Raw genomic sequence first — 17999 nt, forward strand, 5'->3', positions numbered from 1 at the left:
AAGTTGCGCACAGATTTGGATGAATCTTGCAGGAAAGGTTGAGATGCACCTTATAGATTTCCGTTTAATGGTCTTGTCCAAGATTATTTAGCTGAGGTCGAAGCCTGTCAGATATCACTTGCTCTTTATTCCATATATTATTTTGCAGTGGAAACTCACACAGGTGGTGGTGTACTTCTGTTCTTCAAATATTGATGAAAATTCGTATTTCTAATTTGAATTTAATCAATTTCATTTGATCTAAGTCATAACTAGATGCATCCTCCTCAATCAACAAGTGAATTCTGAATTGTTCAAAGTGGGGTGGACTAAATTTGGCAAGTGCTTTGTGTAAGTCATGTATTATTGTTTTGTTTTGTTTTTTCATTTATAAATAGAGCAGCACTTACTGTAAAAGTGGATATTTTCGCGCGACTAATTTTTCGTGCTTGGCGGGGTAAAAAGAGTTCGCATGTTTTTAATTCCGTGGAATCAAGTCATCAACTGCTGGAACATATGGCAAACAAAAATATTCGCGTGCTTTTATTTTCGCGCTAGTTGCGGGTTGCACGAAAATCTTGAAAATTTTGAACACCGCGAAAATTTCCACTTTTACAGTATTAAACATTGTTGGAAAGCTTACTCAGGAGAATTAAAAATTCCAGAATCAGGAAAGTGATATTTGGTGTTGTTATCAGGCTTTCTTTATGACAGGTTGCATAATTTGTAGTAATTGAATGCAATTTTTGTAATGAGTATTATGTTATCCTCAGCAGACCAGGTAAGGGAAGCCATCCCGTATCAAGCAACCATGCTGCAGCAGATCCTGCGGGACATGTATGTGGATCCAGACCTTCTGGCTGAGTTGTCCGAGCACCAGAAGGAGCTCCTTTTCGTCAAGATGCGAGAGGAGCAGGTGAGGCGGTGGAAAGTCCGAGACAAGGAGGAGAGCAAGAAGCCTGCCAAGAAGGTCCCCAAACCTGGTGAGTAGTGTTAGCACTTTGGAGCCATCTTTTCTTTTTTATGTCAAATCACTGCACTTATGTTCTTTCTTTAAAGGCACATTTGCATGATCAGGACAGACGGTTCAAACTAAAGCCTTCGTGATTTTCATCTTTGTCAAATTTGATATGTTTACACAGGAAATTTCATACCTTATGCAGATATCCCCATTTTTGGCTACTAATTGCAATCCTGAGTGAGAAATTATATTCAACAAAACTGTGAGTTGTTGAATGCCCTACAAGTGCAGATTGTACTTTCGCCAAGAATGTTGGCCTGATTTTGATGATGTCACAAGTGGCCTACGCTCTCAGCCAATCAGCTGCGCGCTCCAAAGGCCAGCTGGCACCCTTCTTGCTTGCTACTATTTTTGAAGTATAGCTCGATCCCAAACTACTGCATGAAGGAAAATGGAAGATGATGTTCTGATATGAATTTTGAAGTGGAAACCAATGAAGAGGAGGAACGAGGAGACTGGTCAGAGTCATGGTGCTCAAATTCAAACAGTGATGATGGATATTTAGGTGATTTTGACCCCAAAGCAGACAGTTAACAACCAAGATGTTGCTGCTGATGCTTTTTCTACGGTTGGGGTGCTGGCTGTGTAGATTCATGAACAGGAGCGACCCGAGACAGCTGCATGATGGTGATGATGATGATAATGGTGAACAGTTCGCACGGAGAAAATAAAAAGACTTGACTCAAATAACACTGGGAATTGGTATGCATATTGGCCTGCATGGCATTAATATTGCTGTTAGTTGCTATCATTGCATTTTCCCATGCTTTTGTTACACCCATTTCACTGACCACATACCGTATACTAGACATAAACTGTGCATTGCATGCTACATGAAACAATGCGACTTGCTAGCAGTACACTACCTTGGCAATGTGCTTGAACAGCAAACGTTGCGAGGATGGCCGGCTGGATAATGCATGCACTCGTGTACACATGTACACACGTACACACACCAGACTGCTGTCACAAGGCTGTGATTTGAGCAGGAGTTTGACTTGATTTCATCATCGACGATATTACTTTTAGAATGGATTTTGAAGGCATTTCACAAAATAAAGAGTTTAGATATGTCGAAGTCAGTGAGTATCGATTTTTTATTCAGATTTTTTTTTTTTATATTTCAGGTTGTGCAAGCAGCGTATGCCGCAAAGCTCGCGAAGAGTAACAGTGAGTTGTTTTGAGTGACGACATGCAATTCATCATCAGTGTCAACCGTTCCAGAAAACCAGTTTGGTTCAAATTAAAATGAGTGTTTGGAAATGACCTATCGAGTATTTCCTGTGGTTTTGGTGACATTTGGTCGCATGGAATTTTAGATATTTACATTGATACAAAAATACATTAGTGCCAATTCACTTGCGCATTGGATGCTGTGAAAATATGTAGGCGACTTGTGACGTCATCAAATCGCAGGGCAATATTGGGCCACAAAAGCGCACTTACACAGGTGTGCAAAATGAGGGTCAAAATTCTTTTATATATTTTCTGCATCGCAGTTGGCCTGCAGAAGTATGAAATTCACATTTAGTATGTTTTCAGCTTTCGCTAGAAGTGTTATTTGCTGATTTTAGGACTCTCTGTGAAGTTCCAGTTTAAGCACATTTGGGCAATTCCACGGTATGTAGGACACAGATGCCGAAAATTCAAAATGATATTTGTTTCAAACACCATACATTTTCAGACAATACTTGAGTTGAAGTTTTAAGAATCATTATGTTTTTCAATAAAAGCGGCCATTTTGATTTTCAAAATGGCTGCCAAAATATGCCTATAACTCAATGGTAAGAAAGAGTGTATTGTCACATAATTTACCCTCTGTATATCCACTTTACTAGTACTCTAAACAACAATCTTTTATATGTATGCAGTTACCAGACGAGTCTTTTACCACATGATAGAAAGAAAAAGCTGGTTGCTTTAAAGAATTTTATAAAAACTGTTAATTAGTTTGACAATGATGGATGTAACGTCAGTTACCAAAAACAAGGATTTTTTTAACTTTATTCATCAAAGAAAGTGAGCTGTATGATGTAACTTACGATTTCTAATGTATGCCCATATGCCTTCCTTTCAATACCAGAAAATAAGGATACTTGGCTTACTGGAGAGTCAAATGAACACATCAAAATGTGTAACGTCAGTTACCGAAACGTCATATACCAGTATGTAACGTCAGTTACCATGTCAGTAATTATAACTTAGGCAAATGTTTTTACTTTAGGCCATTTCAATACATCTGGGAACTTTGATAGGGAATGATGTCATCACCATGGTACACTGTATGTCATTGGATACATTTTTTTTTTTTGTTCATTTTATCTTATTTCTTTTTTTTTTCTTTTTTTCTTTTTTTTTTGGTGGGGGGGGGGGTTGAGCTTTTGATTTTCTGTTCAACACAAGTTTAAGGTTAAATCATCTGGAAGTTTAGGTTTACCACATGCAATATATAATGCACTCAAATTACTATACAGTACATTCACAGTCCTACGGGATGATAAAGCTACCAAATTTGTAGGCCTAATCAATGATGTGGTTGCATGGTAACCACCTTTTTCTATTAAAAAGCTTGTGTACAGCTGTATACCAACAGTTTTATAATCTTTACTAATGACTACTTTTGCTAGCATTTTTCTTTTTTTCTGGAAGCTTAGTGAAGTTTCTACCTAAAGGCAAATGCAGGAACAGATATATTTCTTCGCTTGCACTTAAATGTGTGGTTTAGTTAATATGGCACATCTTGAAATGGTACATAAGCAGGCCTGACATAAGGCATGTACTGTCATTACTGTTTGAAACTAACACTGATGTTGCTCAACGTTTAACACTGATGTTGCTCAAAGTGAGAGGTGATTCTAGGGTAAAATAAAAAGACTGTTCATATTTGTTGATTACTTTATTTCATTCATGCAGGGACATTTTTGTAATACATGATAATTATGAACAGGAAGATTCGTTTATATTGATCTTAGAATTCTTTCATCGCAATGTTCTATTTCTTGGTATCTGGGATGTATTTGCAAGCCTTGATATACCAGTGAAAAGGAAAAGAAAAACAATTACATTCCTTCAAGCAAGGAATAAACAAATAATGCCCTTTTGACCAAAATAGCATGATTCTTCTTCACAGAAAAAATATTAAAAGTGTAACACTATTCATCTAAATCATTATTGATAATGGAGATCATTTTTTTTTTATTTGTGGCCCTAACAATGCCTTGAGGGAGGAGTAAAATAAAGAAAAGAAGAAGGAATATTTCATACATATATAGGCCCTATGAATATTTTTATTTGTATGTGTTTTTTCCCCATGACCTGAAAGATATTTTTTTTTTTCACACACAAAAATATCTGTGTTTTGTGTAGTACTGCAGGGCATTATGGGTGGGGTACTCTAGATAGAAACTTTCCTGTTCATTAAAAAAACAACAACAACAACAAAAAAACCCTTAGTAATGTCAATATTCATACTTGGAACTGCTGAATCTAAATGGCTCTGTGTAATCATAACTGTTGAATAAGCATTCAATCTTAAGACAAATGTCAAAAAATATCCTCTGGTGCATTGCTCAACTGTGCTATGGCATGGGGGGGGGGGGGGAGCTTGCCCCCTAAGGACCCCATCCCATTTGTGTCTTTAGATTTTGTTTTAATTTGTTGCTAAGTAAATGCCTGGGATTGTTACTGGTATACTGCAGCAGTATAACCTGTTAAATAAATTAGTTCTTTGTAAACCCCATAGCAAAAGTATGTGTAACGTCAGTTACGTACCGTCAGTTACTGACATGTTTCCCTTTAAGTTTTCATTAAACACAAAGAAAATAGACTAATGTTTCATTTCATTTGGATATTTGTAATTGATGAACCAAGGTATGATTCCATATCAAACAAATCACTCTGAAAGGTCAGAATTATAAAATATCACAAAACTATTCCTAATCATGATTTTCCATGTGTAAACCCTATGGCAAATGTAAGCGTAACGTCAGTTACCGTCATGCCTTCACTGAAATTGGCATGGTGCTAAAAGGAAATATCTAAAGTGCACATTATTTTGCACAACTGTTCCTAAGAACCTAGGTATATTGCCATATAAAACACATAGAGTTTAGAAGTCAGGGACATGAGATATTTCCATTTAAGTCTACACCATAATTTCCCATGTCCTTTTTCCATAACGTCAGTTACCGACACATTTTCACTTGCTATGTGATAAGGAATGCAGTTTGAGAGAAAAACTTTCTACCTATTTCTTCATTCTCATGAACTCATTCATCAATGCTAATTACAAGCCCCAGGTGCTTTCATTCACAAAACTACAACATAAACAATTTCATGAAAATCCTTACGCGTAACGTCAGTTACCGTGGAATTGCCCATTTGAGGACATGTTATATGAATAGTTGATATTCAGATGATTTAATCCCTTTTTTTTTTAATGTATTTGTTGTTCTTTCATCAAGTTTGCACTGATCTTTTGCCTTTATTTCAGTGTTGTCAGTCAAATTTACTGCCTATGTCCAGTCAAATTTCTAATGATGCACTTGAAAAATGGTACTGCTTCTATGAAATTTACAAACTTATTTGTGAAGACATTTCTTTCCCCCCCCCCCCCCCCTTTGGGTCTTCAGGGAAGAAATCAGTAGAGTGGCTGCTTGGACGTGATGGCTGTGAGTGGGTGTGGGTGATGGGTGATCACAAGGATGACCAGTCCATAGAGGAGATATTGGAGAGAGAGAGTCAGGAGAAAGCACGCATCCTAGCTCAGGAGGAGGCAGAAGCAAAGAGGTAAGCATCACATGACAGGCAGCCAGATAGAAAATATTTGACTATATAAAATGAAATATTTGACTATATGAAATTCACGTTTTCCCGAAGTTAGTTATATTTATTCATCTTCTTGAAAACACATGGTCAAAGTTATCACCAAACCCAGTGCATTATCACAAGGATGACAATAGGAAATGTACTTAATACAAGGACCACAGAACCCCCTATTTCAAAAAAGAATTGTAACAAGAAAAATATTGTTTAAAACTGGAAATACTCTGAGTAAATACATTAGTGAATGAACTTCAAGGTTATTTATAGTAGATCCAGGTGTTGGGCTGCGATTAAAAGGGGGGGGGGGCAATATTTACATTTATTTATTTTTTAACTGCATACGTAGTTAAGTTTTCAGTGTGATGGAATATGCATATGGACACCATGCCCCCATAGAAGCCCTCCGAGCTGCCCCACCCTCTAAGTTTGCAATGTTCTCAGGTAGTAGTCTGCAAGAATGCGTGGAAGGTGAACTTGCAAGACTTAGGTGAACGCAAGACCCCCATGTCTCTCTGGTTAAAGTGAAATTGCATACTATATTGTTATGAAGTTCTGTTTTTATTTGTGCAGCTTGCATTGTTAGAATTAAAAGAGCAACATATTCAAAAACAAAATGTTAGTCCAGTTTTCTTTTGTTATGTTATTTTAGACCCTGACTTTACTGAACACTTCTTCAGTTGTGAAATACATTTGGAATCACGATCGCTTAAGTCTTTTGGCCAAATTTCATTCCTCAACTCCGGACTACGACTGATCACTTTGTTGTACCATTCCTTATGTCATCAGTGACTTTTAATTGATATCTGCTTGCTGCATTTGAAATGACTAAATTCATTTGCACATTTCTCAACTCGCATTTTAGGTTACAGCAGAAGTGAGTATCTCTTAACGTTTCTCCGATGCTCTGAATTGTGTACCCAAAGCACATCATCTCAGTTACAAGTCTGTACAAAGAGAAGTCACAGACATTTTCATATTCATTAATAAGTCATTTGTAACACTTGAAAAAAAAAAAAACTTAGATAAAAGAGTATAACCATATGTCACATGTATTCATACAGTAGTAAATTGAGACCATGAATTTCAGCCAAGAATTCATCTAAAAGTGAGATCATTGTCGTCACACCCACTTTTTGTGTGTCTGAAATCATGCATTCCTCATTTGCTTCTGCATAAGGAACAGAATGTTGGCTCTGCATCCATAGAGCAAGAGCTCATGCACACACACAAAAAAAGAATAAATAGATAATGACAAAATTTTACCAAATGTTGAATCTGAAAAGTTTTTGACATACCTTTTGTTGTAAATATGAATAGCAGTCCTGCCATGTAGTATTTTGCCATACTTTAGTATTTTTTCTTCATCAAAAGAAATGAAATGTGGCTTTGACATAAAAATATGAACTTTAACCAAAAAATTGATATAGCATGCTTCAGTTGCAGAATGCCCTATCTCTAACAAAAAAAAAAAGAAGTTCTAATTGTTTCTTTGAGTTTTGCTTTGTTTTTGTTTTCTAATCTGCAGAGGGTGGAAGCCCTTGAAAGGTAAACTACAAGTACAAGTGTAAACAATGATTTTACCAACTAATGAAAATGAATGATAGTCAAGTAAATAGTCAAATAGTCACCAGGTGTTTCTAAACTGTCATCTGATAAAGGTGAATTAACATTGTTTATGGGATGAGATCTTGGAAATGTGACGTTGTAGGTACTACTTGACTGGCCTTATTTCAGCAAACAAGGATATGGTACACACAATGTTTTCCTCATTCCGCTTGCATACTTCTGATGAGTAGTTTGAGGCTTCTATCACAAGTTTCTAGCGTTGATGCAGGATGGAATGAGCATAGATTTAAGTACTTGAGATTTTGAATGATAACTAGGAAATTATTTTCCAACTCAAATTTGATTAGCAATTTCAGCTGATGAATAATATTTCAAATGGCATGCTGTGCTCTTCTATGGAAGTAAACTACACATCTGTGTAGCAGTGGCATAAAAAGTGCATCAAAGTGCATAGCAAAGTGCATAGCAAAGTGCGATACAATACTAGAAAAATTATTCCCTGGACAACACTACTGGCAGGTACAATTGTACTTTGAATAGATTTGAATATGATATGAATATGCTTCTATGCTTTCACTACATTGTGGTAACAGAGAAATTAGGCTTAAATGTGTTATCGTTGTCTGTCCTGTTCTTACATTAGAACATCACTACAGTAATTTGACAACACCCGAAAGTAGCTCAATGAAACTATCATCTCTAGTTGAGCTCATTAGATTTTCCTCATGGTCACATTTTGTGCCTGTCGGGAGTGAAAATGGAAGTCAAATATAATGGCTTTTCTGCGGTGAGCATTCTCTTTGCAAGATGTCATGCAAACAACTTGCAGATTTTCACAAATTGCATCTGATTTTGATATGAGGCTAGGTACAAGACCAGAATGGTGGCCCTCCAGATGGTATAACTGGGACACTCTGTTTTCAGATTGCCAGTCCATCCATCCCAAATGTTGTTATTATGATATGATGTAAAGTAAGAGAAGCTATTTCTTGGTACCTGCTTTACTTTACTTCAGCTACAAATGTCCGATGGTAATGTAATTTTAGTAGGAAGGGAAGAAGGAAATTGAGAGTTACAATGCATGATCAAACATAATAGAGGTGAGAGGTCAAAGGTAAAGATTTGTTCTTTGGTTAGACTTGCCCAGCTGTAACTTCAGGAAGGAGTATCCATCAGTAATATGTTTTAGTAAGGATATGAATAAATACATGAGTGGTGATATGTCAGGATTAGCAAAGGTGAGGAGTAAAAAGTTGAGGTCAAAGGTCGCCAAAATTTAGTTTTGAATGTAATGCTTTTGGCCATAACCTGCACTGGTACTAGGAAAGTGCAGTTATTAGGTGCATGTCGCAAGACCGACACCCACGAGTCATGCAGCCCACGAGTCAAGTGAGGTGTTCATTCAAAATGAGCTGATAATATATTTTTGTGCAGAGAGTTTTGAAAGTCAGTCTTTGCCATCAGTAGTCTAAATCAATGAATATCATTGAAAATGTTTATGGCAAATTGTATGTGGTTGCATGAGAAAATGTATGCATCCCAGTAGAGTGTATGCTGCAATCAAATTGCTCTAATTTTTGAATAAATGAATTTAAAGACAGCCATAAATGAGTTTAATTTGAGTAAAATTAGATATGTAGTATGAAATAGCCTTGTAGTCATAATTTGAATAATAAATGCAGTGCATAAGAACATTCCTTTCTTTACCTGTTAAATATGTTGTAGTTTGCAAAGAAATCCTAATTTATTTTTTCCTTATGAAATGTCCAATATTGGTTTAAATCTTATTTTAAGATTGTGTGGCAGAATTCTTGCTTTAGGAATAATCATGATATACATTGAGATAGGCAGAGAAGAAGTTGTTTTGATAAGATATACGATATCATAATACTGTGTATATGATAATAATAGGACATAATGTGCTAATTGGGAGCATTATGTACAATTGTAAGCATTGCAGTGATGATATCACCACAACAGCTGCCATGGAATATTATTTACTTCCTGATATTTAGATGGTTTCAGTTGTATAAATTCTTAGTAGGTTTTGCTTGCTTTTACCAATTTGTTGCTTGTATATATATATATATATATATATATATATATATATATATATATATATATATATATATATGCAGTTCTTTTGCCTTAATTAAATCCTTCAAAAGCTGTATTCTCATTGATGAATGGTATTGGAATGGAGATATAGAGGTAAATTCTGTGATTAACAGCATTTTATGTTGCTTGACTGCATGTACCTACCTTTGATAAAATATGTATCCTTATAATGTTATATTTCCTGGTTGATTTAAGCATTTCACTTAGGGCAGGCGAAAGAAGAAAAGTACCTTTTTAAAGAACATATAAAAAGTAATATCTATTCATACATTTATATGTATTACATATCAGAGGAGCAGACAGACATAGAGACATATAAAACCACTCTCTTTAAATATTCCACATTCACAATATCATATGAATATGAGAAAATTTGTCATCAATCCATGTGCTCATGTGGGCAGTCACATGATTTTTTTTTTTTTTTTTTTTTAGGTACATTGTTGGTGAGTCTAGATTTATTCATTATCACCAAATTTGTGTATGAATATAGTGAGTTGGAAGAACAAACACCTTCCTTCGTCAGTTTGAACGTCATTCACCGATTCATGTGCATATAATATATATATATATATATATATATATATATATTTTTTTTTTTTATTTGCGGCATGTTTTGTTTGCATTGTTTTGCATTTGCATTCAACGTTTCACCGTCATTATGCATGTTCTGTCCAGCCAATTCAGCGCTAGCCTGAAATAATTGACATCTCAAGCTCCTGTAAATCACATTTACAAACTCTTGTGTATTCAAGTTACACCAACAGCATTTTCAAACATCGTTGCATCCCTTCATTCACACATGCAGTGTGTTTCAGTAGTTAAAGGAACTGTGCAGTGCTATTGCATGATGACTTGTATTGATTCATGATACCCTCAAACTTACTTATGTGGTCAAATAAATATCTTTAAGTGTGTGCCATATATTCTATGATAATTTTCTACTTTTTTTTTCATCAGATTACTTGAACATGACCACAAAATGCCTTCGACATTGAGATTTTGTCAGTGACATCATCTGTTGATCATTGCTGCAGTACTGATGCATCTGTCCCTACACTGAGCATAACTTGCATGTTTCCGTGTTATCAAATATCATTAGGAACAGACATTACAGGGAAAAATGCAGGTTATACTCAGTCTAGGGGAAGCTGCATCCCAATGTCTTCACTTCTGTTAATCATAATAGTACTTTACCAGTGATTGATGATGATGTCACCAACAGAATCTCTTGATTTGGAAGTTGTGTGGTCTTTTGTTTGTGTGTTCATTTACAAGTAATCTGAGGGAAAACGGTCACAAAAATTCTTATAAAATGTATGGCCTGTATTTAGATATTCTTTTAGCCATGTGAGTGACAATCAAGGTATAATGAAGCAATACAAGTCAACATACATTTGCATTGCATAGTCCCTTTAAGCTTTTAGACAAGGTTGAATTGTTAATAAAGAGACAAAGTGAGTATTGTTCTTAAGACTGTTCAGTAATACTGACTCAGCAAACAGGTGCTAGTTGTTAAGTATGCAAGAGTTACATTCTTGAATGAGAAGTGCAGCATTTGAGTGTTAAGTTGTTTTTTTTTAATTTGTATGTTTGAGTGCTAAGTTCATTGCTGCCAAGCTCTGTTCACTGATTGATATCAGCATTTCAAACAACAAATTCAATTTGACCTTCATGAATGCACTTGTTTGATGCCTCAACAAGGGATAATTTATTTATTATTTTCCCTTGACTGGTGTTTTCAGGATGTAGAAGATGTATTGGAAAACAAATCATTAAAAACCTTTTTTTATTAAGGAAGAAAAAGTTAAGGGAAAGAAATGCATGGGATAATGGTATGATTATAAATTTGTGAGAGCTTAACTCTGCTCTTGTGGAAACTAAATTCAACCACTCAGTTTCAAGCTAATTGTATGTCAAGAAATGTCTTTTTTTTCCATTGTGTATTTATATTTGTAAGTTGCATTGTAAAAAATATAAATGATACCTTTAATTTTGATTTTTTTTTCTTTAAAGTTGAAATATGATGCTTGATAAAATTTTTGTTTTAATGTTATTTTGTTGCTAGAAAGCAGGAGGAAGAGGAGATGAAGAAGAAAGAGAAAGAGGAGGAAGAGAAGAGGAAGAAGCTGAAGGAAGAAGAGGAACGACTGAAGAAGGTAGCGGAGGAGCTGGAGATGAAGCGGAAGAAGGCCGAGGCGGAAGCCTACGCCTCCCTGAAGGAGATGCGGCTCCAGAAGGAGAAGATGGAGAGGGAGGAGGCGGAGAAGAAACGCAAGGAGGAGGAGCTGAAGGAGAAGCAAGAGCAGCTGAGGAAAGCCAGGGTAACTAGAAAAGCACTTGGAGAGCGCAGGCCTCCCCCAAGCAGCTCCTTTCCTCTCATATCATGATTTCCAAGCTATATCATTGTCCTAAAGTCATATCATCTGCGTTATTAGATTCCTTGACCATCAAAACATACCCTCACTGGCTACCAGGCATCGCTACCTCTGCCAATTCTTTCTTGCCAACATGGCAATAGCTCCGAGGGTCGCAAAAGCATGCACACCATCTAGCTTTATGATGGACCTTGCCAATGATAAAGAGTCCTTCAAAAAATTAAAAAAAAAAGAAAAATCATGAGTCTAGATGGTGATCCTGATCACTGCCAAAATCTATTCACCTGTTCTTCCTGTCATTATCAACTTTTCCTGAAAATTTCATTCAAATCCGTTCATGATTTTGCAAACAGACAGACTGACAGACAAACAGACAAACAGACACTGGCAAATTCATAACCTTCGTGATGGAGGTAATGATTTGGGAGAGGTCCAAGGCCCTGATTTTATAAGAACCTGTTAAAATTGTCCACATATTAACAGCATACTGCTTCTGGCAGTTTTACTTGTAGCATTAGGCGTTGCAAGTTTAACTAAATTTGGACTAAGGTAAGGCCATTGGCCAGAATCTTGACCGTAACGTATGGATTTGGTAAGGATTAATGAAAACTTCCTGAAGGATCCTAATGAGTGTATTTGCATAGGTTGCTTGATCAAAGAATAACCCTCTTGTTGTGTTTGTTACTGACTTTCTGCAGGAACAGCAAGAAAGGGAAAGGAGAGAGAGGGAATGGCGGCTCCAAGAGGAGGAAGAGAAGAGAAGGAAAGAGCTCTACATGAGTCTCAAAGAGATTCGAGAAAAGCAGAAGGCGGCGGCCATGATGGAGCGGGATCAAGCAGACAAGATCTTTGAGGTCCAGTGTACGTAGCCCAGTATAGTCCAGTTCATTCACCTTGTGTAGACCCCAAGCCTAAGTCTTAAATGTTGAAGCAGGGAGGAGGATCATTTTAGTAGCCTTGCGTGGCCATAAGTTTACTTTCAACGTCAAATCACGTGCATCATCCCATCAAATGTGATCAGTATCAATCATTTGCTCAACTCTTGGTGCATCACTAAGGTTATTTAGTCTCATGCTTCCAGAGATCTTCCAGTTTCTTCAGTGAAGTTGTTTCACAGTCTGCATGCTATCTTGTCTGTGATACTTATCCCTTGTTTGATATGTCATTTGGATGACCCAGCTGGCTTTCCAGTGTTGTGGAGAGTATTAGTTCTCATACTGCAGAAGGCATGGTTTAATGCTTTTGCTATTAAAATTCAGAACTCGTAGTGCTACCCTATCATTGAGGTGTAGTGCTGTTAAAAAGCTTAGAACTCAGCCCCCTTCCTGGACTGCATTCAAGATTCTTGGTCTTTAGACTCAATAACCTCTGCGATTCTGCTGTTTCTCAGCAATACATCAACATGCATACATAATTGGTTCTGAAACTAACATTTGTTTAAAGAAGGTGAAGGAAAATATCGTCAGTTGAGAATGAGAAGGGCGTTAAGTTGTCTTGAACACTATGGGTTTAGTGGCAACTTATCGTCCTTCTCATCCTCACCCGACGATATGTGGATTACATAGACTAACCCCATATTAAAGTTCATGATTTTAATCATCCAAGCCCAACACATTTGCCTTTTAGGCACTTTATCCACATTGCTTTCCAGTCAGGAGTACAAATGGGTACCGGGTAGGATGAGAAAGTTTAGTTTGGCTGATCAGCATGTACGTGCCTGTAAAATGGCTACGACTGGCTGGAATGCTCCTCAGGGAGTGGAGAGTGAGCACTGTCAGTGCTGGTTGGAAATTATGTACCCACTGACCAGGGTAATAGTAGTCTGTAAAGCGCGTTGAGATACTTAAACAAGTGTGAAATGCACTATATAAAAACTAGTTATTGTTGTTATGATTATTATGAAGTTCTGAATACACATCAGCTCCTAGTGATCTCAGAGTAGGATCCAGCAGTCAGCTGGAGTGTGGAAGGATCAATGGGCTTGAGACAGTCCACAGGAGTGGACAAAAACTTAGCTAGTCAAATGTTACGGCGGATTGAAGCTCAAAAAGTTACTCAAATTAATGCATTGATTGATTTACTGCTTACTTCATTTGAATATGATTTTTTGAAGTAACATGAGTATAAAATCTTTTTCAAGTATGGATACTGTCACTCTCTGTGTGTGCTGATTTGACCTCTTCTATACAATGCAGTGAGAGAATCAAAGAAAGCGGACAAGGACCGCAGCCATCGTGCCAGGATAGCCAGAGAAGAGGTAAGACGGTCAAGAATAAGCAAGGACATGTCAGGAATCAACATTGAGGAGATCCTAGACAACAGGAAGATCGTTCCTCCGGAAGAGCCACCGGTAGTTGAGAAGCCTAGTCTACCCCCAAGGTAAGCTCTTACTTATTTTTCCCTGCTCGTACTATAATGCTACTGATATCATGTTGTCATAGTGCACATTTCTACTTGGCTCAAGAGTATATCCATGAGATGACAATAGGAGAAATGGTGATAGCAGAAATATGATTTGTCCTATCTCCTCAGAATACACCATAATGATGGATAATTACAAAGATTTGTGATGGAAAATCTCAAAGCTTTTGGGATACAGTGTTGTATCTTTTGCAATCCCAAACTGTGTATGATTAACTTTTGGCCATTATGTAGGTCTCACAGTTGGTTTGATTGAATCCATGTTATCCTACATTTCAGAGTGATATTTGTTGGGTTGGTAATTGCTCCTGGTATTAGCTAAGAGGTTTTCCCGTATTGGATGTCTTGTTCCTGCCTACAGAAAGATCATCAGGACTCCCAAGCCCACATCTCACCAGGCCGTGGTGGAGTGGTTCCAGAGTGAGGAGACACGCAGACAGACGGGACTTGTCACAGGCTCTAATGAAGTGGCCCCCTGGTTTCATGGTAAGGGGTTAGGCTCATACTGGCCTAAACTCTGTCTCATGGCTCTAATTGGCTTCATAGTGCTGTACAAGAGGTAACAGGGTGTGTGTTCCAGAGGTTAGCCGCAAAACTTACACAATTTTAACCTGTTGAGGACGTACTGATTTTGCTACAACACACATTTTCCATAGACACTTGCCCTTATATACTCGTCCTCAACGGGTTAAGTGTCATATGACATGCCGTTGAAAAATAATGTGGAAAATGGAAGCAGATCCTTTCTCCAGTAGAGTTCGAGGTAATGCTAACAGTGGTGAGCAAATTATTTTCCCTGTGTTTAACTTATAGTGTGTCCTGCCATATAAGCATTTCCAAAGAGGACTTTTCATGTTGTTGTTGTTGGTTGTTTTTTTTTTGTGTGTGTTGATAATAAGTTTGATATTTATGTTTCTTCCATATTGTATTAGTAAAGGCATTATGTTTTCAGGTTGTGTGTAATGTTGTATAGTGTAGCATAGTTGTGTATGTGTTTCTTTTCTCTTAGTCATGCTGTAAACCTGCACCAAACTCAAACTTATTGGATGCATTTGAGACTGTGGACTATGCACATATGGACTATGTCGAGTTCAGGAGCATTTTGTAAAAAATCAGGGGTCATGAATCAAGGCGAAAGTCTGAATTGTCACCAGTTTACAGCATACATTTTAAAGAATTCAGCCAAACTTTTGTAAAATGCAAAGTGCTAGCCTTTATTTGTATAACATGGGAGTGAGACATGCAAAAAAATTAAGAAATGTAAATATTATAGATCAAAGTGTAATAATACATTGTCATTAATATATGATATGATTTTAAACAGCCATGACCATTGTAAACATAAGTCCAAAAGAAATAAGAAAAAACTGGTAGTCTAGACTAATACAGGTCAAATTGTGCAAATGTGCTATTGGTGTAAATTTTGATGTATCATCATAAAGTGCCAAATACAATGATGATGAAGGTAATGATGATAATGATATGGTATAACTATCATGGCAGGTATCATCTCTAGACAGCAAGCAGAATACCTCCTGTACCCCAAGGAACCAGGCTCCTTCTTAATAAGAGTCAGTGAACGCATCTGGGGGTATGCCCTCTCATTCCGGGACAAGGAACGTGCGAAGCACTTTCTGATAGATGCATCGGACGGCATTTACCGCTTCTTTGGCCAAGACCAGCGTGACCATTCATCCTTGGTGGACCTCATCAATTATCATAAGGTGAGTGGTTTCCATGGCAGCCCCTCTTACCATGACATTGTCAGTAAGATGGAGTCTCAGGATTTACCATATTGCATTGAAGCATTTGACCAGTTGTTTAATGAATGTTAATATTTGTATCACTATTGGTATATTTATTATTATTGCTATTATCATCATTATTGAAAGTGGTGTTATAAACTTTTGATCTCAATACACGATATTTAACTCTGGAATGATGAAGGCTGTAGTGTCAACAGCTGAAAATTCCGGAGGTAAATATCTTGTATTGAGATTAAAAGTTTATTTAACATCAATTTCAGTTGAATTTCCAATACAGATGAGCTTCTACTCTCATAATCATCATTATTATTATCATCATTACCTCCGCCAAGGTTATGTTTTTATTACTGTTGTTTTTTGCGCCCATGTGCAAAATAACTCAAAAAATTGGGAATGGATGTGGATGAAACTTGCAGGAAAGGTTGAGAATGACACAAGGAACAGATGATTAAATTTTTGGTAGTGATCCGGAAATTTTTATGGATTTTATGGAGGATTTTTTATATTCTTGGAGGTAGGGTCAATGAACTTGGGAGTCAAGCTGCGCATTTTTGAGGCTTTCATACGCGCACTAGAGTGCACACTCTAGTTTCTGCTCGAAGAAGTACGCCGTGCAGCTTGAAGTTGATGATGTAACAAAAAGCTTCTATACTGTGAAATCATACGATTTTCAGTATGCATATGTGTGGGTTGAAATCACTGATGTATATGGAAGAACAAGATCATTGGTGGAAATTAGCTGCTTGGCAGAAGTCTGCGCTCTGAGTCTGCGATCTGAGAGTGCTTTTCTCGTCTGCATTGTGAGAGTTGATATTAGTTTAATTGCTATCAATCCAGTATTATATTATATTGATTATAGTCAGTTTTATAAGCAGTTTTTATTATTAATATTGTGATTATTATGAGTTTGAGTAGTAGCAATAGTATCAACCCACATCGCTGCATGTGCTGTGGCAGTCAAAGTGACGCCTTCTCATTTTGTTTGTTTGTTGGTTTGTTTACCCCCAATCCCAGAAAGTGCCAATTTCTGTGATGGGGAGAGAGGTGTTGCTGACGCCGTGCGGCCAGGCTGCAGACAAGCCACCCGACTATGAGGAACTCTTCTCCAACCTCAAGAACCAGAACACAGCACTTTGACATCTGACCTTTGTAATGTTTGGCCGCCTTGGGGTGAATCCAAGGGAGTTGCTGTAGCAACGATGTTGCTTGCATATCTAGCATTTATCTTCCAGTGGAATTCCAAGTCTGCATCTTGCTACTAAATTAAAAATTGGTTGGATGGGTTGTGGGAAGCATTTTAACCAAGTTATGAATCTATATTGTCTTTTAGGAACCCACTGTGCATGATATTTCATATTGAAAGAAGAGGTGGTTTACTTGAAAGAACACGGTAGCCAGCGCCAAGCTGTGTTGCCACAGCTTACAAGGCAAAGACCAAGTTGCTTTGTTGACTGTGATTCTTCAGCAAATTGGAGGAATGGATTGCGATTTGAAGGATATCTCAAACTTTAAAAAATATTATGAAAATGATTATAACGTGCATCATGCCTTTTATTTTGTTGTAGTGCCCTTTGGTCAATCTGGTTCCTTACATGATGATGAAGACGCCAGAACTAAAGGGTGAAAAGGGTAATGGTCAGCATTCTGAAAACGGCATGGATGCAGGTCAGATAAATCATTTGTCATTCGTGATCAAATGTGTAAGAGTTTGATGTTGAATTTTTTATTATATTTTTCAGTGGAAAATGTGGTAGCATTGCTTGGGAAGCACCAAAAAGGTCTTTGCAATTAGAAATGACAACTCACATACAGGATTTTTATCACAGCGTTCATTACCAGGTACTGTAATGGCTGCAGACCATTGATGATATATTCAGATAAATGTCATAAGCATTAGAGAAAAAATCAAAGGAAATCTAATGTATG

The 17999-nt window shown here is 37.1% G+C and overlaps 1 protein-coding gene across 1 annotated transcript; it reads left to right on the top strand.

The window, feature by feature from the left end:
• Positions 1-766: 766 nt before the first annotated feature.
• LOC140228285 (SH2 domain-containing protein 4B-like) lies at positions 767-17538 on the top strand. The gene is made up of 8 exons (XM_072308511.1): positions 767-962; positions 5632-5788; positions 11577-11832; positions 12585-12747; positions 14082-14265; positions 14669-14793; positions 15811-16031; positions 17088-17538. The coding sequence occupies exons 1-8, from the start codon at positions 791-793 to the stop codon at positions 17208-17210; spliced, it is 1401 nt and encodes a 466-aa protein (XP_072164612.1). The 5' UTR covers positions 767-790; the 3' UTR covers positions 17211-17538.
• The last annotated feature ends 461 nt before the right edge of the window (positions 17539-17999 follow it).

Source organism: Diadema setosum, chromosome 5, assembly GCF_964275005.1.
Source record: "Diadema setosum chromosome 5, eeDiaSeto1, whole genome shotgun sequence".
In the NCBI taxonomy this organism is placed as follows: Eukaryota; Metazoa; Echinodermata; class Echinoidea; order Diadematoida; family Diadematidae; genus Diadema; species Diadema setosum.

Bases quoted from the DNA above. Each gene is read 5' to 3' on its own strand.
- LOC140228285 (XM_072308511.1), top strand. From the start codon at position 791: ATGCTGCAGCAGATCCTGCGGGACATGTATGTGGATCCAGACCTTCTG. The intron at 14,266-14,668 runs GTAAGCTCTTAC...TCCTGCCTACAG, and splicing joins AAGCCTAGTCTACCCCCAAG to AAAGATCATCAGGACTCCCA. The intron at 14,794-15,810 runs GTAAGGGGTTAG...CTATCATGGCAG, and splicing joins AGTGGCCCCCTGGTTTCATG to GTATCATCTCTAGACAGCAA.